Source organism: Falco punctatus (genome assembly GCF_963210335.1).
Source record: "Falco punctatus genome assembly, chromosome: 1".
In the NCBI taxonomy this organism is placed as follows: domain Eukaryota; kingdom Metazoa; phylum Chordata; class Aves; order Falconiformes; family Falconidae; genus Falco; species Falco punctatus.
This window is the reverse complement of record NC_137580.1, coordinates 95188321-95213586: the sequence shown is the minus strand read 5'-3', so window position 1 is coordinate 95213586 and position 25266 is coordinate 95188321. Positions and strand designations below refer to the sequence as shown.

The 25266-nt window shown below is 35.1% G+C and overlaps 1 protein-coding gene across 5 annotated transcripts in view; it reads left to right on the top strand.

Annotated features, from left to right (window-relative positions):
• KNTC1 (kinetochore associated 1) overlaps nucleotides 1-25208 on the top strand; it is a 41980-nt gene extending 16772 nt beyond the window's left edge. For 4 of the 5 annotated variants that reach the window (XM_080405997.1, XM_080405994.1, XM_080405996.1 and 1 more), the window contains exons 31-64: nucleotides 963-1082; nucleotides 1879-1948; nucleotides 2025-2092; nucleotides 2660-2952; nucleotides 3601-3773; nucleotides 3960-4057; nucleotides 4948-5089; nucleotides 6027-6083; nucleotides 6576-6739; nucleotides 7300-7404; nucleotides 8281-8409; nucleotides 9132-9248; nucleotides 9699-9808; nucleotides 10059-10269; nucleotides 10982-11071; nucleotides 11452-11623; nucleotides 12046-12104; nucleotides 12277-12493; nucleotides 13014-13087; nucleotides 13993-14203; nucleotides 14297-14406; nucleotides 15050-15099; nucleotides 15486-15564; nucleotides 16236-16354; nucleotides 17216-17351; nucleotides 18372-18467; nucleotides 19330-19386; nucleotides 19838-19892; nucleotides 19972-20035; nucleotides 21109-21238; nucleotides 22288-22377; nucleotides 22929-23074; nucleotides 23910-24000; nucleotides 24224-25208. In XM_080405997.1, the coding sequence (XP_080262123.1) occupies nucleotides 963-1082; nucleotides 1879-1948; nucleotides 2025-2092; nucleotides 2660-2952; nucleotides 3601-3773; nucleotides 3960-4057; nucleotides 4948-5089; nucleotides 6027-6083; nucleotides 6576-6739; nucleotides 7300-7404; nucleotides 8281-8409; nucleotides 9132-9248; nucleotides 9699-9808; nucleotides 10059-10269; nucleotides 10982-11071; nucleotides 11452-11623; nucleotides 12046-12104; nucleotides 12277-12493; nucleotides 13014-13087; nucleotides 13993-14203; nucleotides 14297-14406; nucleotides 15050-15099; nucleotides 15486-15564; nucleotides 16236-16354; nucleotides 17216-17351; nucleotides 18372-18467; nucleotides 19330-19386; nucleotides 19838-19892; nucleotides 19972-20035; nucleotides 21109-21238; nucleotides 22288-22377; nucleotides 22929-23074; nucleotides 23910-24000; nucleotides 24224-24271 (3951 nt within the window). In that variant the 3' untranslated portion in view covers nucleotides 24272-25208. Of the gene's footprint in view, nucleotides 1-962; nucleotides 1083-1878; nucleotides 1949-2024; nucleotides 2093-2659; nucleotides 2953-3600; nucleotides 3774-3959; nucleotides 4058-4947; nucleotides 5090-6026; nucleotides 6084-6575; nucleotides 6740-7299; nucleotides 7405-8280; nucleotides 8410-9131; nucleotides 9249-9698; nucleotides 9809-10058; nucleotides 10270-10981; nucleotides 11072-11451; nucleotides 11624-12045; nucleotides 12105-12276; nucleotides 12494-13013; nucleotides 13088-13992; nucleotides 14204-14296; nucleotides 14407-15049; nucleotides 15100-15485; nucleotides 15565-16235; nucleotides 16355-17215; nucleotides 17352-18371; nucleotides 18468-19329; nucleotides 19387-19837; nucleotides 19893-19971; nucleotides 20036-21108; nucleotides 21239-22287; nucleotides 22378-22928; nucleotides 23075-23909; nucleotides 24001-24223 lie in introns of those variants that run through there. The other variant, XR_013930986.1, reaches the window with a different exon arrangement.
• Nucleotides 25209-25266: the final 58 nt, after the last annotated feature.

Below are 25266 nucleotides of genomic sequence, written 5' to 3'. Positions count from 1 at the left end.
TGTCTATACTTAACATTGAAAATGAGACCTTTGTCAGAGCTTTAAACATCATGAGCCATCTTCATTTGTGGCAAAAAAGGATGAAAAGTATGACCCACAACATACAAGACAAGTTTGGAATTCAAGTCTACATATTTTCACATTCTACTGTTGCTACAGTTGTTTTGGGGCAAGTTGCTTTCTTGTCAACAAAAAAATAAATATATCCTTCTGAGACATGCTTTCTTCTGATGCACCCACACCCCACGAGTACAGACCTGCCCCTTTAGTATTGAAAGCACCTGAATGTTGTCTTTGAATGTTTATCTGTTGGTATGAAGTTTTCTTCCAAGTTAATTTCAAGTCCCAGTTTAACAAAAAACTCCCTGAAGTTATCTTTAAATTATATTGATATCCTAACTAGAAACATCTACTTTTGCTTGCTGCATTATAGTAGGTGTGATTACCCTTATGTCCTGTGGTTGTCCCTGGTTATTTTATTGAGATCTCTTTGAGCTGAAGAAAAGGAGGTTTTTTGATTAAAGGAATCAAATTAACTCCTGTGCAAAACAGCTTTTCTCATGTTAATGTTTGTTCTGACTTATTAGCACACGGATTATTGATAATCATACTGTTTTAAAAACATTGCATAATTGCCATTTAACAAAACTGCATTTTAATTTGCCTATTATAACCCTTAGTGAGTAAGCACATAGATTTTACTGAAAGCCTTACAGATTTATTAAAAACTATTCAAGGACTTTAAGGAAGTCATATCATAGCAACCCTATTTTATAAAGAGATTTGAAATTCATCCCCAGAATATTAATCTTACCCAAGTGGCCATCATGTAACCATTGTATGAAAGCAAGGACATACACATAACTTTACTTTTCCAAAAGTAAATGCCCTTTTCTTTTGATTATTTCTGGTTTACTTTTTTTTTCCGCCCCCCCCTCTCTCTCTTCCCCCCCCCACTCCAGGGAGAGGAATCTCTGACTTTATTAAAATCTCTGGCTCCTGCTGAAGCTGAGAAGGTTGCAGAGAGATTGAGTATGTGGGGAACCCTGGTATTACAGAATAAAGCAGATAACCCTGAAGAGGTACCAAGTCATTTGACATTGTAAAGTGTGTGCACAAATAATTCAAAATACTATTCTTATCCAGAAGCTTAAAAAAAGGTAGGGGATGCAAATGTAAATACTGTGTCTTCCAACAAAAAGGAGTGATGAACTGGTGCTGCTTTGAGCAACAGGTTAGCCTAGGTAACCTCCTGAAGCCTCTTCCAGCTTGGGTTTATTCTGATTCTGTGCACTATGTAATATTTTTGTGTTATTTTTGAAGGCATCTCCACATAGTGACATGTCTATCTGAATTCAATTAATAATTTATAAATCTTGCTGGATTATTACACCTCTAGTCCTATGTATTTTCCTGTTCTTTCTTTAGTTGCTTGGAAAACATCTATTTAAAAACTGTAGGTGTGGCTTTGCCATGCACCAAAGTGGGTTGAAGCTTCACATGTGACAGTATGCATTTCTGTCTCACAACCCCAGAAGAGAATTTTTGTTAACAGGTGATTTAGGGAGTTATTCTGGGCAAGGGAAGGACAAACAAAGGGAGAAGGGTGAATATTTTCAAAACTCCTGTGAGAGCTAACAGACTGTGTGGAATATGTACATATTACAGCTATAAAATATTTGCTATTTCTATAAAGGATGCATATATGCAATAACTTTGTTTCCTTCTTTTTCAACTAGTTTTAGCTTAGACTTGGTAATTGTTGCTTTGTAGACATTTGTAGAGCATTGCATATTAATAGAGTGGAAGCCTGAGGGTTGCTGTCTATTACTGGCAACATTTTGACCAAACAGAACATTAACCTCTTCCTTTCTGCAGCACAAAATGCAAATGTTGATGACTAAGACACTCGTGGAAATCCTTAAATTCCTGTTCAGCCTACAAAGAAGTAAGCCACAACTTTTAAAATCTTACGTTTTGTTTGTAAATGGAGGCAGGAAGTAATTGTTTTTCATCTCCAACAGACAATCCTCTGAAAAAAGATGAATGTGAAGCAAACCTGAAAATGTTTGAAACACTTGCTACCCTGCAGGTAGGTATCTTTATAGTTTTAGACTGCTTTTGATTTACTGTAGTTATTACAATTGTTCTTATAACATGGATGATATTAAAAATTAATTGTATTTACAACTTGTATGCAAAGGTTGTTTTTATTACTGACTTCAAAGAGATTCTAAGGCTCATCAAGCAACTTTAAATAGTACCTGGGAAAGTTTCCAATGAGTAGAATTCAGTTGTCCATTTAAACCCAAAAATTAGATACCCTCTCAAAAATCTTAATTGCTTCAAAGATTTAATAATACGGTACTGTAATATTTTATTAAGTTCCTATCATGGTTTGTAAACTTTAATTATTTAATGCAGCATTTGAGCATGCAATATCCTTTAGGGGTTTTTTTATTTTGCTTACCTACTGCCTAGCAATATTCTCTAATTTATTACATAAATCAGTTGGTAGAAACTAGTAAAGTCAACTTCATACTGCAAGTATTCCTCTAAGAATGAAACAGGAAATAAACTTTTTAACAAAAAAACCCGCAATATTTTTAAAAGAAGTTACATGAATACAAATACATAATTTTTTTTGTTGTTGTTGCAGGAAGATTTTGATATTTTTCTTTCAGTTGAAGAATTTAGGAACCCTTCAGTGATGTCTAGGCTACTTGAGAATCACATAAAAGCTTATGTAACTGCCAGATCTCTGTCAAAGTCTAGAAAAGTGCAAACAATTAATTATAATTCAGAAGATGGTAAAACCAAGAACCGTTGTACTGAATCGAGGTTGTACAGACTGGCTTTGCTCCTGCAAAGGTCAGAGCAAGAACTGGGAGAAAAACTGGTCTTGAGAGCACTAGATGCTGGAAAAGTTGAAGATGCTGTAAAAATATGCAGGTAAAACTGCAAAGGTTTTCAAGATTATAACTTTTAATGGGCTTTTCTGCACTATTTCTGATACTTTGCATAAAAAAGTAAATGTAGAGCAAAGGAAATCAGATTTTGTTTTAGGTTTTTGCCTAAAAATGAGTGTTTAAGAAATATGTTTATATTGCTTGTATGCAATACTGAATGTAGAGTTAAGTAGCTGTCTCTGAAAATGGCCATTGGTTTTTGCCCTAACATGATTACTAAGTGAAAAGATTCCCTACACTTTTATAGGAGAGATAAGTAAGGCATGATATTAAATAACCATTATGAGAGTTTCTCAGCTTACACAGATAGAACTATAGTACACTGACTGTATGTACCATGTCATGTTTTCTAGCTGGTCTCTGCCTCATGCCTACCTGCCCCCAAAAGAGACCAGATGAAAATATTAAATATAATTTTTATTACTAATGTGTTTTATGTGCTGCAGTATATGTCTCTAAGGTAAGCTCCACTGTAATTTTTCACTTCAGTCACAAAAGTTTTAGTTGCAGTAAGTCATATAGTTGAAATAAGTAAGAGAGAATTAAATAGTTAGAACAGAATGTAGCCTTAAGTAAAAGCCCTAAAGACTAGTATTTTTAATACCCTTTGTTGTTGTTTTTTTATTAATAGGGAGTTCTATGAAAATCACGCTAATGAAGAAACAGGGAAGCTGCTGTTTTCAGCATGTCAAAGACTTTGTCATATGTTGGGAGCTGATGTTCCAATGATCGCTCCTAATGACATGAATCTTCCAGCAGTGATCTATGAAATGGCTTGCCAAGCAGCTACAGTATGTAGTCCAGGTAATTACTATTATAATTTATTTGTGTTCATATTGGGAATCCAACTTTCCAAGCAATATTTAATAAACCTGAAAACAAAGTGAATTTCTATATATGCCTTTGTAAAAGTAGGTGCTGCAGCAAATTGTTTCCTTTTAAATAGGACCTTCCAGTCCCAGTATGCTAATGATCTTAATATTTTTACAGATTTACTATTAGATTGTCTAGAACTATGTAAATATACTTTGGTTGCCAAGGATGCTTACACACAGTGCCAAATAGAAAACTATGGATTTACAGCAAAGGTATTTTCTGCTAACTTAAATACATTTTTATTAACATATGTGGTGTCGTGGTTGACTAAATACTGTTCACTGTACATATTTTTTATTTTCTCCCATTTCTCCAGCAGTATTTAATCAGCTTGTTTAAAAAGCAAACAACAAACCTCCACCCCCCACCCAGCTCTACAAATAAAAATTTTCCTGAATATGTGTGTACTTCAACATAAAGAGTAAACTGATTTGAATACTAAACACAGTGCAGCTGTGACACAAGCAAAAGTAGCATTCTCCACTTATGTTTCAGTGTACTAAATCCTGCTAATGTAACTGAAAATATTTTTTTTTTTTTAATAGGTAAAATAATGGCAGGGAGAGTTTGATTTTTAAATGCATGTATTATGTGAAGGCATTCCCGACAGTTTTGTACAACTTTAAGATGGATCGAGTTCTTGAATAGCACCTTTGTTTTTAGTTCAGGTCAAGCAGTGCTTCAGGATGCTTGAAATGAATGGCCTCTTACAGTTTGAGTGGAGTAGATCAAAGTGGCTAGGCAAGCATATTTATGCACTGAATGTCATTTTTCCAAAAAATTATCCATTTGAAAAATGTTTGCTTATAGTATTTGGCCAAGAATGTTTATGAAAGCCTCCATTAACATAATTAAGAATGCATTTTGGCTGTACAACTAAATAACTGCCACATTAAAGAGAAATGTGGCCATTCTAAGTAGGAAACATGTTTAATTCTACTAGACATTTAGCAGAAAGTAGTGTAGTAGAATCCATTTTCAAATAGAAGATCATGTTCCATTCCTGTATTCAGAAACTGGAATCTTCTAACACTTAGTTTGTTTAATAGGCTTACTAGCTATTCTTTTTATTGTGTGTACTTTTGACAATATTCTTATTTAGACAACATCCTTTGGAGGAGATAAAGATCCTTATGAAGAGTGGACTTATGATGACTTCTTCAATGAAGATGGCATAGTTCTAGATCCACAGATAGCTCTTCCAGTTGCATATGAGACTATCTCTTCTCTTCTGCCTGTTTGTGGTAAACTTGCTTTCCTGAACATTGAGTCAATATAAAATATGTATTTCGTATTGATTTTTGTCTAGGTATATAAATAATGCAGCACTTGTGTGGAAATTACCACCTCAGAAATGTCAATTAGACAAACTCATGGAAGAAATACCCATTGGAGGGGTATAGAATGTAAAGATTACTGGGCTTTGTTCTGGTTCGGGAAGAATCTGAATGACAAATGTCTGAAGACATGGAGAATGCTCTAGAGAACTGTTACTATAAACTTGCCCTGTTCTTAGGATCTTCTCTAGGCATCTTCTGGTAGCCAGTAATGGAGAGAGGATTTTATTGAGATTAATTTCAGCTTATTCTAAAATGATTGTCCTTGTATTATATACCATTGTAGTTACACACAAGTTTGAAAATTTCAAGTATTATAAACAGAACCTACAACATTGTAGGTACCGAAAAAAGACACTTTCAGCTCTCTGAAAGAAGCACCGCATATTTTAGAATTATTTATTTTTAATACTACTTGATGTAAATGCTTTCTTTCCTAATGTGTCACTGGTGTATTAAAAAGCATATAATTGCAAATACTGTTGCACAGTGCTAAATCTACCTATACAGGACATGCTTATTTGATTGATTTGAATACATTTGTTACCTTCACAGCTTAAATGTTTCTGTTGACTGTCTCATCAAGACAAAGGCATTTATACACAAAGTAGTTACTGAAAACTGTTGGCTTGTATCCCTTTGTGTGTTTCAAAAGATATTCCTTCCTAGGAAATAACTTCTGATCAGGCACAGTTTTTTAAAAATAGCAGTCCTGGCTCCTAAAGTTCATGTGTCTTTATTTCATGTACTGTCCCTGAAGTACAGTATTTTTAAGGTACTTCCAGGCTTCATACTGTTGCTGAGATCTTGGCACGCTGCTGATGGGTATTTGTCTGTCTTTCAGAGAACAAGCTGTATCCTTTGGACTCTACAAGCCTGGCAAACAGTGCGTTTATTAAAGGTACCATAATGGCTGATTCACCACACTAATAGTATAAACCAGACCACTAGAAAATGTGAGGTTTAAATTAAACCTACACAAGCGTGACTAACTCGTAGTTTTTTTAAAGAGGTGCCTAGAAGTTCCACTTAAAGCCCTATTCTAGGGGAATAGCTTGGTTCAGCACAGAAGACACCAGTTTGGATGCTAATTGTTATCATTCAGACATGATTTTGAGCATTTGTCAAAGACTGTACTTAAGGAGTTCTACCACTGTGAGCTAGGATTCATTACAGGCCTTCCAAGAAGATGACCAGCTTTGGGTTTTTGAATTAAAATAGTGTATTAAAAGCTCTGAAAATTTAAGGTTTCAAAGGGATCTAAAGCTGATCTTGTGTCTTAGATTTAATGAAGAAAAGGGAAACTGCTCTGATATTAATTCCAAGAACGATATGATTCATATAAATAAACTAATTATTTTCTGGTGGTGTTTGTTTTGGAAATATATCACAGGACAGAACCGTCTGCCGCCAGCTAGAACTCCCATCTGTGCAGTGCTACAGAACCTCATGGAGTGCAGTCAGTGTGAGTTGGCTTTGCGGGTCGTACTCTGCTCGTTTGGATCCTGTCTTCAGCATGGTATATCAAATAACATGGATTTTTCCCTGAGTGAAAAGGTATGGCAAGGACAATGCTGAATTTTGCTGAGAGTGAATCTTAGAAGTATGCCAACTATTAACAAGTTTAGAGTAGTTCTGTAAGAATTTGATAGGTATGGGAGAGGCTATTGCTGCGACCTTTTAAAAATTACTACCATTTGATCAGATGTTTGGGTCATTTTGTGAAAGGAGTTGGTAGTTTCTTCTCTATTTTCCATAGTCCTCTGTTTCTCTTTGCTAAGTATGTTCAGAACTAAACTTCTAGTCTCTGTAGGGAGGCAAGGAATAAAATGAATGTTAATAACTGTTTATTATGTTCTTTCAAATTGTTTGATCCTTGGTTAGTATGGGAAAAGTTGCAAGTAGAATATTCAAGAAACTCTTCTCATTCAAAAGCACTTGGAAACAAATCCTTTTTCTATCTAGAAGAGATCTTTACAAGACCTTAATTAAATCTGAAAATACACTTGCTGTCATAAGTCGTATTATGTGACCTATCAAATGACAAAAGGTGTTGAAGGATTAGAATTTATTTTTAACCATGTGCTGACTGCCATTTATTTTTTTTTTTACAATAGCTACATGATGGCAATACAATAGCTGAAACCAAAAGCTTTCTTGTTGCTATGAAACAGAAGTGTACTTCAGTAATTTTGACCACTATCCTGACCTTATTACACAAGGTAAGAATATTCTGAAAAGGATAAGAGTGAGGCTCTTTCTGCTGCCCTGTCAAGAAAGGAGCTTCCCTTCCTATTGCAGAAGCCTATTCTGAAATTGTCAAGTGGCCAAATGCCACAAAACCCATGCATTGTGGAAAACTTCTCAGAAAACCATAGCAAAGGTGAAGGGAAGTACTGAAAGCATTGCAGTGGCAGGAAGGGACTGGGTTCCACAACCTTATGTCTCAGCACCAGAATGGGGCAGGGGAGGGCTGGGTGGCCTGACAGCTTTGCCTTCTGCAGTCCCAGCTGCCTCACCTCCCACCACAGCCAGAGCATGTGTTTCTGAACAGCCTTTGCACAGACACCACCTTGGTGGCAGCCACATGTTGTAGCCCTGCTGTATTTGAGCCTCTTAAAGACAGTGGCTTTTTGATCACACACTCTTTGCTTCTGCCTGAAAGGTTATATAGAGTGGGAGCTTCATCTTTGAGGGATCCTTTCAGAACTCCTAAATTATAATAATGGCCTTTATGATCTGTAGGTATTCTTTATCTAATTTTCAATCCTGGTTTCTTTTAGATTTGTAGACTTCTAGTTGATGGGAATTTTTAAAACAGCTGTCTGCAAAACCTACAATATACCATCTTCTAAGGCAGTTTAGACTAAGGGAAGATACTTTTAGACTGGCTTCAGTATACTTCGATTTTTAAGTTCTAAACCTGAAATGCATTCTTATTCTCATATTTCCTCCAACTTAAAGTCCCAACACACCTCTAAATTACAGAGTACTTTTCAAGTGTTATACTTTGTACAAAGAGACCTATTAAAATAAATTCCTAATGTTTATCATTTTCTCTTTTTTTCTTCTTTTCTTTTTCCTTCCCCCCAACGAAGGTGTTTAACTGTCGAGACATAGATCAGAACCTGGCGCTGGGCTATTGCACAGTTTTGCCCAAGGAAGATATGTTCAATAAGCTGTGGGACGTCATAGACAATACATGGCAAAATTACAGAAAAGTTTTGGTAAATTCACAAGGGAATGTATTTCTTCAGCAAATAGAGATTGTTAAAGAGTTTCTTTAAAAAAGATGTCAGCAATATCATATGGAAGTGCCATTATTAAGGCTATAGCTCTTTGAACATGTTCGTCATTTAGGGCGCCACTGAGAGAGAAGCTACCTCTCTTTGCCACAGTGTAAGACTGTGCACAGGCAGTTGCTGTAAATAGTTAGCGTGATAAAAGTCCAGCCATTATATTACCTCATCATGACTTATTCCAAAGCCTGAAATTGTTTATTTCAGGTCCCATCATAATTTATACCCACATTATATTTTGGAAAATTGTTCTCTGATAGCAGTTGTCAAGAATGGAATGAGTAAATAAATACATCTATTAAAATATAAAGGAAGATGGGAAGTAAGGCACAACAAAGAAATGGGGAGAGACAGTATCATAAATTTGGAGAAAAGATGATGTCTAAAAAATACCTTTTGTATTAGTTTCACTAGTACCATACTAAGAATATTTTTGAGGAAGAAACCCAATTTTAAAGTAGCTTTGAACTGCTGACTTAGGAGGTGGGGTGATCTTGGTGCTACCTTCTGTGAGGTTTGTTTTTCATTTTACACACTTGTGTGATCATGATTGAATTGTTTTAAGTTCCTCTAAGGATTTAGACCTTGGGATTCCAATATTCAGATTTTTTTATTATACTTTTAGTCATTTCCCTTCTCACTCTTTTTAGGCAGTAGCTCTGATTGGAGCACAGCTTGCTAACCAATGTGGTGAAGCAGAAGAAAAAAAGAAATTCCAAGAATTGGTTACTGATGCAGAATGGGGTATCCAACTTGGTAAAATTGGTGTAAGTTTGATTGATTGATTTTAGGGTTTTATGAACTGATGAAATGTCAGTATGTTCTGAGATATATTGTGATTTTTAGGTTTCCAATTCCAATGTAAGGAAAGTTGGGGGTTTGTTTGGTTTTTAATTTTTCATTCTGCTTGTCTGCTTACATAAACCTCAGAAACTTGAGATAAAAATTCTTTTTTAGCACCCTCAATTATTGTGTAAGTGCTTAAGTATTATTTGGCACAGGGCATAGTCAGCAAATGCACTGCGTTTTCCTGCTCTGAAAGTGTCTGGATTGAAGGTTAACTATATAAGGAATTAGTAGAAGGTTAACTATATAAGGAATTAGTAGAAGGTTAACTATATAAGGAATTAGTAGAAGGTTAACTATATAAGGAATTAGTCTTGATATTATCTAAAAGACTTCTTTGGGAAAAAGATAAACTGTTTATTTATCTGTAGATTTCTTTCGAGACTGTATTTAGACAACCAGCAATAAGGAAGAAGGAACTCATAAGAACACTGGTACAAAATCCAAAAGTGGACACAGATCTCATATTGAATTACTGCAGGTAATAGTTAAGAAAATCAATTCTGCTTAACTGTTGCTGTAATAATAACCATGCCTACTGAAATCTATTTTGGTTTAAATACATCCTAATTAATGTAATAGGCAATTGGGGGGGGTGTGTGTGTGTGTGTGTGGTATTTTTAAGTATTAATCAGAATGCATACTGGTCTCTGGTTAATTTATTCATAAGGAAATATGCACCTTGACGACACCAAAAGTCACAGAGAAAATAATATTCTGTCCTCTCCTAGCACTTTCATGCTGGACAGTGATGCCGCACTGCAGCTTTGCATTGAAACACTTCTTCTCCAGAATGCTAATACAAATCATGTTGAAGATGACGCTGCAGAATACAGCAAGAAGCAACCTCATTCCACATTACTAGCTAGAGCACTAGAAATTATTCCTCTACTGAAAAGTACGAAAGACCTGGTCACTAGCCTCAGTGGAATATTGTACAAGGTAAAAAAGAAAAAATCAAACAACCAAAACCCCCCACAAAAAAAAAGCACAACAAAACAGGCAAAAGGAATCCCTGGATTATGCATCCAGTCTCAAATACTGCACATCACTTGAATGACAGATTAAAAATTCCACAAAAATTTGAAAAGATTGTATTTTTTCATATTTTGCAAAAGAATGTATGTAAGTTTCAATTTTCTATTTTTCTAGAAGAAAAAAACCCAGAGCAACATACCTAATTTTCTTTAAAGACAGGTAGAATCTTTCTTCCCACTTGCCTTAAAAACAATCAGAAAATAATCAAACTAAAAAGTCATTTATAAGTATCATACCACAGTGGAAATATTTCAAAGTGTGACATTTAAAATAGATAGGGGCAAAAAAATTTATATCTTGAGGGGTTTTTGTTTGCCTGGTTTTGTTTTCTGTTGTTGGGGGGTTTAGGTTTGTTGAGTTTTTTGGGGTTTTCCTCCTCATAATTTCATGTTTGGTCTTTCTGCAATAACCTGACAATTTTTTTAGGATTTAGGACTATGTAGTGGAAGTCGGGGGTTTTTTGGGGTTTTTTTTGTTTTGTTTTTTTTTGAGAAACATGCTTATATTGACATCACACTGAAGAAACAGTACGGTTGGTATTAAATTTGGGAAAAGTTAAGACAGTTCTATGCTTTTATAAGAGAAATCTTTTAAAATAGATCATTATTTTCAACAGCTTGATCCTTATGACTATGAAACTATTGAAATTGTCCTGAAAGCGATGCAATACGCTGATGAAAAGAACACCAGTATCCGGCTAAATCAGGTATGTCCAAATATATTGCTGTTACCTTGCTAATGGCATTTCTATTCTATTTTGTCTATTTATTAGTGTAGCTATTCAAGAGTCTGTTAAAATTAATTGAATTCTTCTATCCACACAGCACTCATTCAGAAAATGGCATTTAAGAAGTAGTGATCTCTAGCTATTTCTCAGCAATGGCTCATAGCAGGGATAAAAATAAAAACTACAGATATGCCAAAACATACAAACTATGCCAAAAAAGCCGTATGGCTCCAGGACATAAGTGTGTTTACTGGAGGGGCGGGGGGCAGGCAGGAGTCAGGGAGGAATATAGTAGTTCTGTGGGGTTTTTGCTTTTTTCCTTTTTTTTTATTCCTATTTTTTTTTTCTTTTTCCCCCAGGCTTTGAGCCTTCTCAAGCATCTGGAATCTTACAAAAGAATTTCTCCACCAGTAGACGTAGAACACCAATATGTTTTAGAGCGTGTGATTCCCTTATCTCCAGCTGCTCAAACCAGACTGCCCTTTCATCTGATATTCTTTAGAACAGCACAGTGTTTCTGGAACATTATATGTATGTTTAGTGTTTTTCATGGCTAGATATATGTATAATTCTCTGCTATCTGTGAACTTTAAAGTTCTACTGTGTATCTTTTATATTATTTGGTTTTCTTTATTAATGCGGTTTTCATCCCAAGTACTTCTGAAAACAGTTGGGCTCCTAAATTGCTACTGGTGGGGTTAACTGGCTTTCAGTGGAGCTAAGATGATATAAACGGTGCAGAATTCTGTCCTCCAAGTCTTTTCTTAGGACCTTTCAAAGACCAAAGTAATTCACATATCCCACTTCCCAGGCCAGTGTGGATAATTAAGATTATATTCTTTTTCTCCTAGTGGAGGTCTGCATCTAACAATAAACTGAAAGTGCTTAATTTCATAGAGAAAGCCGCAAGCAGACTGCGATAATATCATAGGCATCTGTCTCTTTCCTTTCAGCTGCAGAGCTCAGTGAGGAATCCTTCCCAACACTTCTATTGATTTCCAAACTAATGAAGGTAAAGTAGCATCTTAAAAGAATTTTTTTCAAAATTATCATTCCACCACCCACACCCACCCCACCACCCAGGAAAAAAAAAGAGCTTTTATCTGTCTTTTGCATGATGTCCTCAATTTTGTCCTCACTATAGAACTTCTGGCAACTCTTCATCTACTTCAATGTTTTTCTAGGTTTCACTGGATACCTTACACATGTCTGCAGCTCGACATGTCTTTGAAAAAAAACTGAAACCAAAAATATTTGAAATGAGGAATGCAGGATATACATCGGTTGTTAACAAGGAAACAACTAAAACTGTGCAGACGATTCAGTCATACCTGCTGTCTATAATTAATCCAGAGTGGGCTGCAGCTATTGCTCACAAGATTGCACAAGAATTTCCAATAGGTAAAATGCATATGTCATGTAAAGTAACACCATGAGGAGAATAGTTTTGAGAAAAGAAAAGCTAGCTTGTGACCAAACATTTGTCCAGTATTCTTGGATAAAACCCGGGGAAGTTTGAGAATAAAAATGCGTTTGTCTCCTACATCAAACTTTGAACAGTAGGTTAGAAAAACAGCCATTTCATTACACAGCATCGCTATTACATGCTTTTTTCTCTCTTTTTTTAAGCCATGTTTTCTTGCTTAAAGTTTCTGCATGTTCATACCATCTTCAAACATGTTTATCAGCAAAAACAAATATTTCAGCCAAATTCAAGCTAGCTTCTCTTTTATCTGAATCCAAATAGATAATATTTTTTGCTCTTCAGGCACAAGAGCTTTCCTAATATTTTAAATAGCTTCTACTTTTTTTTTTTAATTCTTTAAAATCAAATTAATATACTGTATACTGTAGAAAAGACTAATGAAAACTTACTTTATTTACTTCTCCCCCCCCCCCTTTTTTTTTTCCTTTTAAAAAGGTCCTGACTATGTTCAGGCATTGAAATTCTGTCTCTCTCTAACTGAGAAATGGCTAAAGAATACTACAGTTAAGGTAACAGTAAACTGCTGGAAGACTTGTTGTATAGTTGGGTACTTACATGAGTGTTTTGTCTTGGGTGTTTTGCGTAGTGGCATCTAAACTGTACCATAATCAACCCTGATATGGGAAGTACTTTCTTTTGGGAACGTAACTGTGTAAGTGACCCCCTCTGAAGAACCCTCTCTGTCCAGTAACTTTCTTCTTCTCACAACTAGTAAAAATTAGGCTTACACTTCTTGTACACTGGACAAAAAATGTACGCTTTTAAGGAGAAGAATAGTAAGTTCTTTCTTGTATTGTATGCATCTGTTCCTGCTGTTAAATCAATAACATTATTAACTTTTAGTTTGAGTTCCAAGATTCTCTAGCTATTTATAGTAGTATGTATAAAGAAAGTCTGCTTTAAGTTGATTCTCAGGCTAATTTTTAAAGGCTTGGTAGGGGAAGGTGAATAAGAATCTCATCCTTGCTTATAAATATTAAACTTGCTATGGAGTTGTTGCAACACAATGAATACTAGATAATTCTCTGATACTCAGTCACATCTTTACACAGAAATGTGCCAAAATTAAACTAATTCTAGCAGCCAGAATTTAATATTAAATTTTTTTCTTCTCCATCTTGCCTCACAATGTCTTAATTTTTTGTACTGGTGCATATTTTATTTGGCTTTTTCACAACATACCTTTGTTTACAATTTTTTTTTTTTCAAAATACATTTTCTCGCTAGAGCATCATGGTTGATACGGTCTATTTACAGAAAAAATACCTGCAGATACAGGTATGGGGATGCATCTGAAGAACAGATCTTGCTACTCAGTTCACTGTTTTAGACTGCAGAAAGTTAAGATGATTTTTTCTAGTGCTTTTGAATAAAAAGACATTGTTTTATATAAAACTGTTGTGTTTTGCTAAAGGATGACTCACGTGAAAAAGCAGAAGTCCTACAGAAGAAATTATATATTCAGTATAAGCTATCAGCAACTGAAAATGTTCTAATAAAGCATAACTTGAACACAGGAGAGCATTTAAAAGCTATTGGGAAACCAGCAAATCTTATCATTTCACTATACGAACACCACAGTATAGACCAAAGAATCCAAAATCCAACTGGTAGAGATTATCCAGGTGAGTATCCATAATCTAGTTTCAAAAGAGCAAAAAGAAGTTCTTTAAAAAATGCTAAGTTTGTAAATATATCATCTCTACCTATTTATGTAGATATCCATATGGCAGCTAAGGAGATAGCTGAAATTAATGATTTGGATATGAACAAAATTTGGGATAAACTGCTGGATAAATGGCTATGTCAGAGTATACTGCCCTCAGAAGTAAGTCATCACTGGAGATTTGGTTTTGTAGAAAAACGACTGATTGCATAAAATATATATACTTTTATCACTGGTCGAAAGACTAAGGTTTATTTTGCACAATTTGCCTTTAGTGCTTAGGAATCTATTTAAGATGCATCTGAATTCAGACTGCTGATAATTTCAGTACCTTTCTAACATTGTTGCACACCACTGTTTCTAGTGAGAATGATTTGAAATGCTTTTCCTTCTCTCTGTATAGAGATTATAATCTTATTTTTGGTGCTACGGTAAAGGAGTAAAGGAGTTGTAAATATATTAGCCTCATCAAACAATGATTTGAGAATTGGAAATAGAATTAGTCCTCTCCTGTTGCAACTTGGGTAACAGAGAGTTAATTGATGACTATGCAGCTGGATGAGAAAGAGCAGGGAGCAGGCATTGCCTCTGCTTCAAAAGACCAGTTAGCAGGCTGAGGAATGGCAGTGGCTGCCAAGCATACAGTTAAATAAAGAAAGAACTGATAAAACCAGAATTCCTTTCCTTGGCTGCATTAGCAGGGGTGCCCAGCTTTTAAGACAGGGTTTAAGGAAGTCTATGACGCAGCTATTTATCCAAACAATTTAGAGAATTCTCACAACTGGATTTTCATGTCTTTTTAAAGAAAAATCAAGAAATCTTTGGAGATGTAGGAGAAGATGAAGAAATCCGAAGGTATGTGTGTTGTCTTACACATAATGTGATGAATTATTGTTACTTTGCAAGTTTAACTGTATCTGGCTTTTTCAAGAAATTTAAATAGTGTGTCTGATTTGGAACTCACTGCTGTGTTCTTATTTTTACTTTCTGGTGACATCAGTTTCAAATTGTCAAATACTTATTTATGCAATGAAATGCCATTTGCAGTAACTTCACAGATGCAGGTAAGTACTTGGAAGTATCTATTAGGAGGTTTTCTCTATATCCGTAGAATCTCTTATCCTTAATCTCTTTTTGACAGGGAAATATATTTACATTTGAATAACTATTAGTACATTGTATTTCAGTAGCTATGCTGTACAAAATAAGTAGTAATGCTGTACAAAAATGCATTTTTGCAGAGTTATATATCTACTTCAGTCGTGCCCAATGGATTATAGTTCAAGAATGCTTTTCGTGGTTACAACATCTACCACATCTGTAAGTTTCTGAACTCTTATTTTAGCTTGCTACTTATAAAATTTTTACCTCTTGCTAAAATCAAGTGGTGTCTGCTTAATTATATGGGTTTCAATCTATGGCCTTTCTGGTTTGGATGGTTTATATACCTGTATGAGCTCTACGTTTCTCCACCCCACACCTTTGGAGTAAAACTGTGGTGTTTGTTGAATTTTGCTATTGACTGTCAAAAGCAGCCCTTGACCTCTGGATTTTCTGGATTTGTTGTTGATATTGTCCAAAAATAACTTCATTAAACGTTTTCTAGAATGTGCTTTAAGCAGGTGTAATACATTGGTTTGCTCTGGGTGGAATTAAAGCAGAGCAGTAAAATTGTTTTAGCATAACTTTAACCTTCAGTCTTTCACACTTACTAAATGTATTTGTGATACTACATTTCAAAAGTATTTTTTTTGCTGCATTAATAGTCTTAAATCTAGAAAACCTTCTGGTTTAGCAGTGTTCTTTGAAGTTGACATATTGTAACTGGTTGGTATAAAAGTTGAAGGTGAACCAGTCTGTTATTTAGCATATATTTCTACTAAATGAATCAAAAAAATCTCAGAAAGGATCACATTAGACATCTGTAACACTCTTTCTAGTTGTTCAGCCAGCTGTGATTTTCCAATGTTGATTTTTTTCCCCCCCCTCAGCCGATTGGTGTTACTCAGTTGACATTTGCTCACAGGAGCAGAGCACTGAAGTGTCTGCTCTACTTGGCAGATACCAACACTGTGGAATCACTCTTCAAGAAACCCATTGAGAACGTAAAGTAAGATGAATTTTCCTTAAGGTGTTCCATTTAATAATGTTGTTTTGTTGGTCTTCAACAGCCATTGGAAAAAAATATGTGATATTTGGAGAATTATTTTTTACTGATCTGTTTTTGAGTTTTAAAAATCTGAGGAGCATAATTAGATCTTTTAACTTGACTGTAATGCAGTCCAGTACATCACAGTCCTAATTTGTAAACCTGAAAGTAACATAACAGTACGTGGAAAATACTTTGTTCCATTTTGCATAGATTGTGGTTACTTCTCTAGTAACTGAAGCATTTTTTCCCACGTATGTATATAGTATTCTGTTCATCAGAGTTTGGAAAGGGCCATCTTGCAAAGACATAGTCTTCTGCAAAAATAAGGAACCAAACCACTGCAGCACAATGTTGTTTCTTTGAAAATATCTGTAAAACTAACTTCCTTACAATAGATCTAGAAAAGAGTTTCTGCTGGTAGTCTGGAACTGGGGACTTTTTAGTGGAAAGTGTTTTTTTGAGAGTATACCATACAAATAGCTACACACAGGTTTCTGTAAATATGCATTATCTGTGCATGAATGAAATTTTAGTGGTAAAAGTTACAGTAACTGGTTTATCTTTAGAGATGATCCAAAGCATCCATCATTCAGGTGAATGAGGTTTCCCTAAGCAATTGAAGTTTTTTACTTCGTTAAGGTCTCCTTCATAAGTACAAATACAGTCTACATTATTTTTCCTTTTTTTTTTTTTTTTTTTTTTTTAAAGCAACAGAAGAACACTATTCCAATATCATCCTGAGCTTGATTATATGAATTATAGTATGATCATCACTGTAAATATCATTAACTCCTGGGTTTGGGGGGACTTTTTTTACAGGTATCTTCTAAAATGCTTCATTTATCTGGCAGAGTTTGAAATCTTGAATATTCCATATACTTATGAATCATTTCATAGGAATCCTAAGGAAGGAATGATTAAAGGGCTGTGGAAGAATCACAGCCATGAACCCACGGTATGATTTTTACATCCTTTGTAAATTTTTGTTTGTTACACATTGTGTGAAATGTACACCTTTCTACCTAGCATGTGCATTTCTAAACAGATGTTGCTCTAATGTACTCTGTTCTATTCATACACTACTTATTATATGCTACTCACAATTATATTGAAAGATACCAGTGAATATGCAGTTACCTCAGAGACTCTTCTCTTTCAGTGACCAAAAAAACCCTAATTTGTTGATGTGTTGACAACGGCCCATCACATAATTATTCCCTAGTACTTGCCCACCTTTGTGTACCCTGATCTTGTCTTGCCTGGGAAGCAAGATCTTAGGTGCAGAAGCCTTTCTTTTTTTTTTCTTTTCTTTTTTTTTTCTTTTCTTTTTTTTTTCTTTTCTTCTTTTTCTTTTCTTTTTGTCTTTTCTTTTTTTCTTTTCTTTTTTCCTTCTTGTTGTTGTTGAAGATACTTGGACTCATAGCTCATACTTTAATATCAATACAATATTAATAGTATACATCTTTAGAATAGCCATTAGTTACTTATCTAATACTCCAGGGATAGGTTTTAAGTTATACTCTGCTTAGGAATTTGACTTTGACAATTACTTTGTGTTCCTGAGTATGCTTTGTAAACAGCTAACTTAACACTGAAGACAAGGGCAGGTAAGTGAGATTTCCAGGTAGACAATAGGATATGACAAAAGAAGTATACTCTTCTATTAATTTATAGCCATAAAATGGAAGTGATCTGTTCTTATATACACATGCTAGTCTAAAATTTGAAAATGACAGATAAAAAAAACTTTATCCTTCCTACAATTACAAAATAAAGTGGTAACATATATAGGTGGGGTTTTTGGTTTTGTTTTAATTCTCCTCACGTGTAGTAATTTTGAAAGTGTCTTGGTTGTGGCCATTCAGGAGTTAAAGATCTAGTTAATGCTGTAAAAATCTAAAATTATGCTGGCAAGCAATAAATGTTGGAAGATCATGAAGGAATATTAAAATACAGTGTCCTTGCTCTCCTTCAGGCTGTTAGACTGGTGACAGAACTTAGTCTAGAATACAAAGTTTATGATTCCCAACTGTGGAATGGGCTACTACAGAAACTCCTTGGTTTCAATATGGTAAGAAATTTTTAAGTATGAATTTCTGCAGCGAGATGAGAAAAAGGCTTTCTTTGTCCACTGATTTCTAAAGAATGGGATAGCTACATCACCTATAAACTTACTGTGAGCAATTGTTGATAATTTACGTGGTTACTTTGGGGTCTGAGATACTGATGAAACTTTTAGAAATTTGTGATTTAGCAGTACTGCTTGAGAATTTTGATCTTAAACATTTCTAGTTTTATTTTTTTAAAGGCACAAAGCCTTTCAGATGGCAAGAGTAAATCCTACAATAATTTTGAAAATTCTTCATGTTATTGTAATTTTACAATGTAATATGCATATTTTTGTGTGCAAATATATACACATATGCACAAACTGTGCATGTATGTGTATACATGTACACACACACAAAAATATTACCCCTAAAATGTATGTATTATGATAGTAATCCTGATTTTTGACATTCAGAATCTTAATTACCTCTGATTGTCAAACTTCATGTAATGTTGCTACAGCCTAAGGTGGAAACAGATGTTGTATCAGGAGCTGGTATTGAAGCTAGTTTTAATCTAATGAGATTTAGGTACTAATAGCAAAGAAGGTGGGATCATAAATTTTTCAGCACCAGTTGTATTAAGACTTCCGGAAATCTTGAGTATTTGTTGAAAAAACCATATGCTGCTACTGCTTTTGATAATTTAATTTATTAAACTATAAATCATATTTCCACATGCATCAGTTATTCCTCTCAAAGGAACATCAGTACCTTTAGCAACTGTAAGTTTGCATCCTGCTGACAACAAGTGTAATGTACTTCTGCAGATTATTGCCAAATATTCAAAAACACTGTAGTATTTTATAATGATTTTTTTTCCAGATTCAATATCTAAGAAGAGTTTTGATAGCAATTACTGGGATTCATTCATTATGGGAGGTAAGAAAATATTCTCCAGCTCCTAATCTTTTTCTTCACTTAACAGGAATTTAGCATCATATTTATTTGTGTAGGTGAATGGCAGCCATCTACGCCATGAAGTGTTACACATTAAAAGATTCTTTTTGATTTTTTTATCATAATGCAGTATGCAAATGAGTATTGTTATTAATCACTGAAATAGCATATTTTGCACTTGTGGCTCCTTCAGTAAACACTTATTTAGAGTGTTTTGTAAAGTTAGAAAGAATGATTTTGCCATCAGTCAAAACATGGCTAAATCTTAAAACTATGAGATGAAGAAAGCAATGTTAGGGAATAATTCATCTAGGATAAAAAGAAAAATTGACAGGTTTCTTCCACCTACAGTAGGTCAGGACGTCTGTGTTTACAAGTACACTTAATTACAACTGTATTTGGCTATTACTTCAAAAAACTTTGTTGTCAACAGATTCCCAACTTCAGTCGAGCTTGGCGAAGTGTTATTCTGTCACCATCTCTCACAGGTAGAGTTGTTCCTATACAAGCATGATAGCTAATAACTTGATTATATATTTACTTTATCATGTCTTTTCTATTTCTTAGCTTCGTGTCCACCAAGTCCTAAACAGTTAGAGGAATGTTGCCAGTGTTTTGTGATTCTGCTCAGGTAAGTAGGTGGAACATCCTGCATTTATATTAGTTTGAGTGGGAATGCCTGTTTGTAATTTCTCATCCAACAACCTGCCCTGGAACATGTAGGGGAGCTCTGAAAACTGGGGAACCTGAGGCATGAGGAGGAACCTTTTGCTGCTTGTGGGAAGGACAGAATTATACATACCTGAGCAAGAAATTCTGTGCTTGCCCAGACTGTTGACAAACATGCTGTTTACTCAGTACCCCTGGCTGTTGAAACTGTACTGGGAACTGCTCTCTGAATTGGGAACTGCTTTCTGAACTGGGACTCAGCAGCACAGACTGCCAAAACCCGATATATCCAGACAGTCACTGTCCCTATGAGGGGTGTCTTTTCCTGTCCTGACTTTTTTAAAGGACTCATGGTCAAGCCTAAAAGTCTGGTTAATATCTTTCTTAGCCCAAAATATAGCACATTTCCTAAAACATTAACATAGAGTCTAAGAGTCAAAGAATTTATTTTCCTACAAAGAATAAATCTGATACGGCAAAAATCTAATAGCTGCATATTTATAAATGTGGGTAACCTATGGTATTAATGTTCCAAAACATTCTGTACATAAACCATTTTGTTTTGCATTGGCTTTACTATGTAAAAAAGCACAATAAATCATTATCTTATTCACCACAGTGCTCTGACTTGCTCACAAGAAGAACCAGAGCTCAGAGAGCCTGACTTGAACCAAAAGTTAGTTAGGAAATACCAGAAAGGGATCCAGCTGAAGAATGTGCCTACACTACTGTGCATATACACATGTACAAAAGCCTTACTCTGGACAGGTGGACAACATTTCCCCCAAAAATAAGGCCTTGGGTGTTTAAAAAGAGAGGCTGAAGATGGGATTTTTTTCAAACTAGAAAATGGTCATGCACTTGTATTCTGTGACACTTCAAGTCACACAGCTTGGCTGCTTCTGAAAATAAGATGAGGTCAAAATGTATTGTTCTGTCTGGCCTAAAAATCTCCATGCTGTTCTGTTGACAGTAGTAAGCCATCTAGTTATATATATCGTAGCCAAGATCTTCACTCCTAATCTTCTTCTGAAGGTGTCCTGTTCTGGCTGACTTGGATGTCATTGGAATAGCTAAACAATATGCACAGCTGGACCTTCCAGCTTTTGCTTTGGGGTGCCTGATGCTGATTCCTGAGTCTGAGAAGCGAGAGCAGCAAATTCAGGTAAGTTTTTTGTTCTGTCTGTGCAAGGGAAATGTCTTTAAGCATGTTATGTTCAACACAGACTGCAAGAGATGGTAACTTATAATACCAACTTATTTAAATATGTCACTGCTGACAGCTGCTCAGCATTTCTCACCCACAAAGGCTATTGCTCTGTTACTCTGAGTTTGTCCTTCTGAAAGGGATCATGTGAACCCTTCCTTTTTCTTTTCTTTTTTTTTTTTAAAAAAAGCAAAACCAGCTGGCTTCAAGTCATCCCCAGTAGCTTTGTCATATGACTTTGCCTTTTATGAATTTGAGGATATTTTGTGGGTTCCCACCCATTAAACTGATGAGAAAGAAAAATCAACAAAACCCAAGCCATAGCCACATACCTGCCAGAGCAGCGTGAAATTGATGATAATGTATATAATTGCTAAGGAGCACCCAGTGGTCTAGTTTCACAGCAGATTGTAGGAAAAGTACTGAATCCTACTTCAGAAAAAGTGTTGAAAAAACAAAAAGTGGTGAAACCTCCTGACTTCTTAGAAAGATGCTTGATATGCATCACAAGTTCTAACGTAAACCTTTTGCTGTAAAGCTATAGCCTCACTATTCATGTATCTTAAGTTTCCTTTCTCTTCTCATTTGCTTCCACAAATTTATACTCAGCATTGTTCTCCCAGAAGAAGCATTATAGGCTGTTCCCATATTTGTCATGAGCAAACTGGCACTAGTAAAAGCATCTTAAATTCTTAGACTGCCAGTCACTGAAGTTAAGCTCAGAAAAATTTTCCTAAATTGCAGCATTAGTGTAAGACATTCAGCCTTCTGGCAATGAGTCAAAAAAAATCTCTTAATAACTACAACAAAATACCCTTTGAGAGTTAAAAGCAATGAGTACTACTCTTTCAGTCAAACACCACAGATCCTGGTTTGATAATTTAATGTTTGTACCTAGAATTTAAAATATTAATTGTTCCTTAATAAATTAAATATTTGCTCTGAAGGGAGAGTTTCTACTTTCATCATTCACAGAATATTAACATTTTGTAACTTATTTTTGCAAGGGTTTCTTATCAACGTGTAACACAGAAGCTGTGCTGCAACAAATAGATGAACATATGAACACTGGAGAAGTAGTAGTGTTTGCTTCTCAGGTAAATAAATAAAACTTATTTCACTTGCCTTTGACTTAGAAGCTTTTTTGATAGGTAAGTGTACACAAAACCTTTTTTATTCTCTCCCCTGATCTTGCCAAGCATTGACACAATGCACACATGTAAAATATAGCAACATTTGCAGGGATTTTTGCATTTTTTATTCATGTTGTGCAACTGGAAAACCTTTTTGTATACACACACAGTGCTGTGTTATAGGCTGCCCCTATGTGCGGGACAGCATTGTTTGCAGCAGTACTACTTCATTTCTCTAAATGGATATTTTAAGCTAAAAGGCCAAAGGGCTTATGAAACCGCACTCTCTCTTGCCTTGCTCTGGGTTGCCTTTCTAAGGGCAAGTTTCTTAACTCATTCCCCTATCTGAATCTGAGATTAGCCTTCATAAAATCTACCATTTTGTAGTAATAAAAATAAAAATCCTGCTGTATGGTAAGTCCAGTAAGAAAACTTGGAGCTCTTTCTCTTCAAAAGTAAAATTTCTTATGTTTACAGTATTAATACTTTTCCATTACTAAAATTTAAATCTGTAGATCAGATCTTTGGTTTTGGACAGTATCATAAAGGAGAAGCTATATGAAAAAATCTTGAAAACTAAGTATTTTCCACTGTTGAAGCAACAACTGATGAATACTCACCGAATCAAAGAACTGGTGGATTATTTTGCAAAAAAAGACTGGTAAGTTAATAAAAGGTAAAACAGCTGATGCATTACTGATAGTGATTACAGAAATTTAGTATCTCCTTTATTTTATTTTCATTTATTTGAAGTCATGGAGATTTTCTAGTACTTAAGTCTCCAAGAATATTTTGAGTATTGCTACGTTAAATAAATAAAATAAAAATCCCACCTCACTACTTTGTATACTTAGGATAAAGTTTTACAGTGTTATTCAAGCCAAAGTAACAGCTTGTTGAGCCTGCACTGGCAAGCCGATCAAATGCAATTAAAATAGCAGTAACCTGACCAAAAAAGGAAACATTTAATTGCTTCACTATACTTCCAGATGTATTCAGCTTAGTGGCATCATGGAGTCATAGCTTTGGCAATAAGAACGCTGAAGAAATAAATGAACTGCCTATACTCCAGGGTTAGGAATTGGTAGGTTTGCCACTAAGCTTTTCAAGAGCTACAAACACCCTTTATTTTCCACGTAAATAAAAAAAGGGTGTTGCTGCTGAAGCTACCTGCCAGGCAGTTGTGCACTTTCATTTCAGACCCCAAATACTTGGTATTGCAAGTCACTTTGTTACCAGTTATCCTGCAGTCAAAATATACATATATTTATATCAATAAATAACCATTTAAATTCTAGTATGTATTGGTTTTATTAACAGCCACAGGTTAAATGCTAGGCTTGTCGTGTTTTCCTCTACTGGGAAATGATAGGACCCATCCAGTTTAAAAAATGTGGGCTCATACTTTATTTTTCCGCTTCAGTGTATATAGTCTAAAATCTTGGCTTTTTAGAGAGCTTAAGTTGACAAAGTTGATAAACTTTTGCCTCCTACAGCATTGATGATGCAACAGCCCTAATTCAAGAATATCAAGAGAAGTGTGGAAATCCTACTCTGGCAGACATACCATCATCTGATCTTCTGCAGGTAAAACAAACCACTTTTGTACCTCAGGCAGTATTTTCTCCTTTTTTTTCTAAACTAAGACTCACTTAATTTTTAGCAAAAATATTTGTTAGCCAAGTTATTAATTCAAATAATTCATTTCACTTAAACAAAATCTGTGTCATGCTAAGCCCTGTGCTTTTACAGGTCTTAGATTATATCCCATTTTCCTAAGCCCTATTAATATTGTTCTTTTACCTTCCAGATGTATCTGAATGGATCAGAGGAGATGGCTGTACTGGAACTGCCGTAGATAAAGTCTTGATTTACCCTTTTCTTTTCTCCCTCTACTGGCAAATGACAGCTGTGCATTGAGAATGCTCATAATGGTGAAAAAACCTCAATGTTCATTTACCAAAAGCTACCCTGAGCTTTTTAACTGTTCTAGGCTGCTTCTTCTCCATACTCTAGCCCCATTGAAACAGCTTAGATTTACAGCAGAACTTCCTGTTTCTGTTCAACAGTAATGTTCATATTTAGCACTTTGATTTTAGGAAGGATTAAAGTTTATCTCCTTTACTTCTTTATTTCTCCCTGTTTAAGTCTGCTGTCAGGATCACTCCAAGATTTCAATCACACAGACATAACCTTGCATATTGTGATAACCTTTTTAAAAAACTGTTAAGTGGTGTACTTCATGTAAAATAACCTTTCCAGACAAACTGTAATTTTAACAAATGAACAGACTTATGTATCAATTCTGGCCTGACAGTATTCTATGAAACTTCTTAATAATAAAGTTGTTGGTAAATTTATGTTCCACCCAGTCACTAACCTTCCTTGAATAATGCATGCCAAGGTTTTCTTTGCAACTTTGTTCTTTCTGTGTGTCTGCAGCAGGATAAAGCAAGAGGCATGTGTTTGCATGAAGGAGCACTTAGCCAGAGCTTCCCGAGATAGCAGGCTGAAATGCTTGGGCTTTTTCTAAGGTAAAGCAGGGTTTTTTTGTGTAGAAATAAGTTATTTAGTCAGCTTATGACATAGAAGTAAGAGTTCTAGCTGTTCCCTTAAGTTCTATGGAAAACAGTTAAACTCAAACCTTCATGACAAATGCTGCACAGCTGCTTACACGGATATTGCACTGGAAAGTCATAATATAAAGGCCAACATCTGCAAAGGAAACAGGCCACCATTCTAAATGTTATTCAGTAGAAAAAAAACCAACAAACCTTTTTTTATTGGAAAGTTAGTAGTCAGGAGAAAGGGGAGCTGTTAAAATACATTCAGTTCCCTGCAGTCATGAGAACA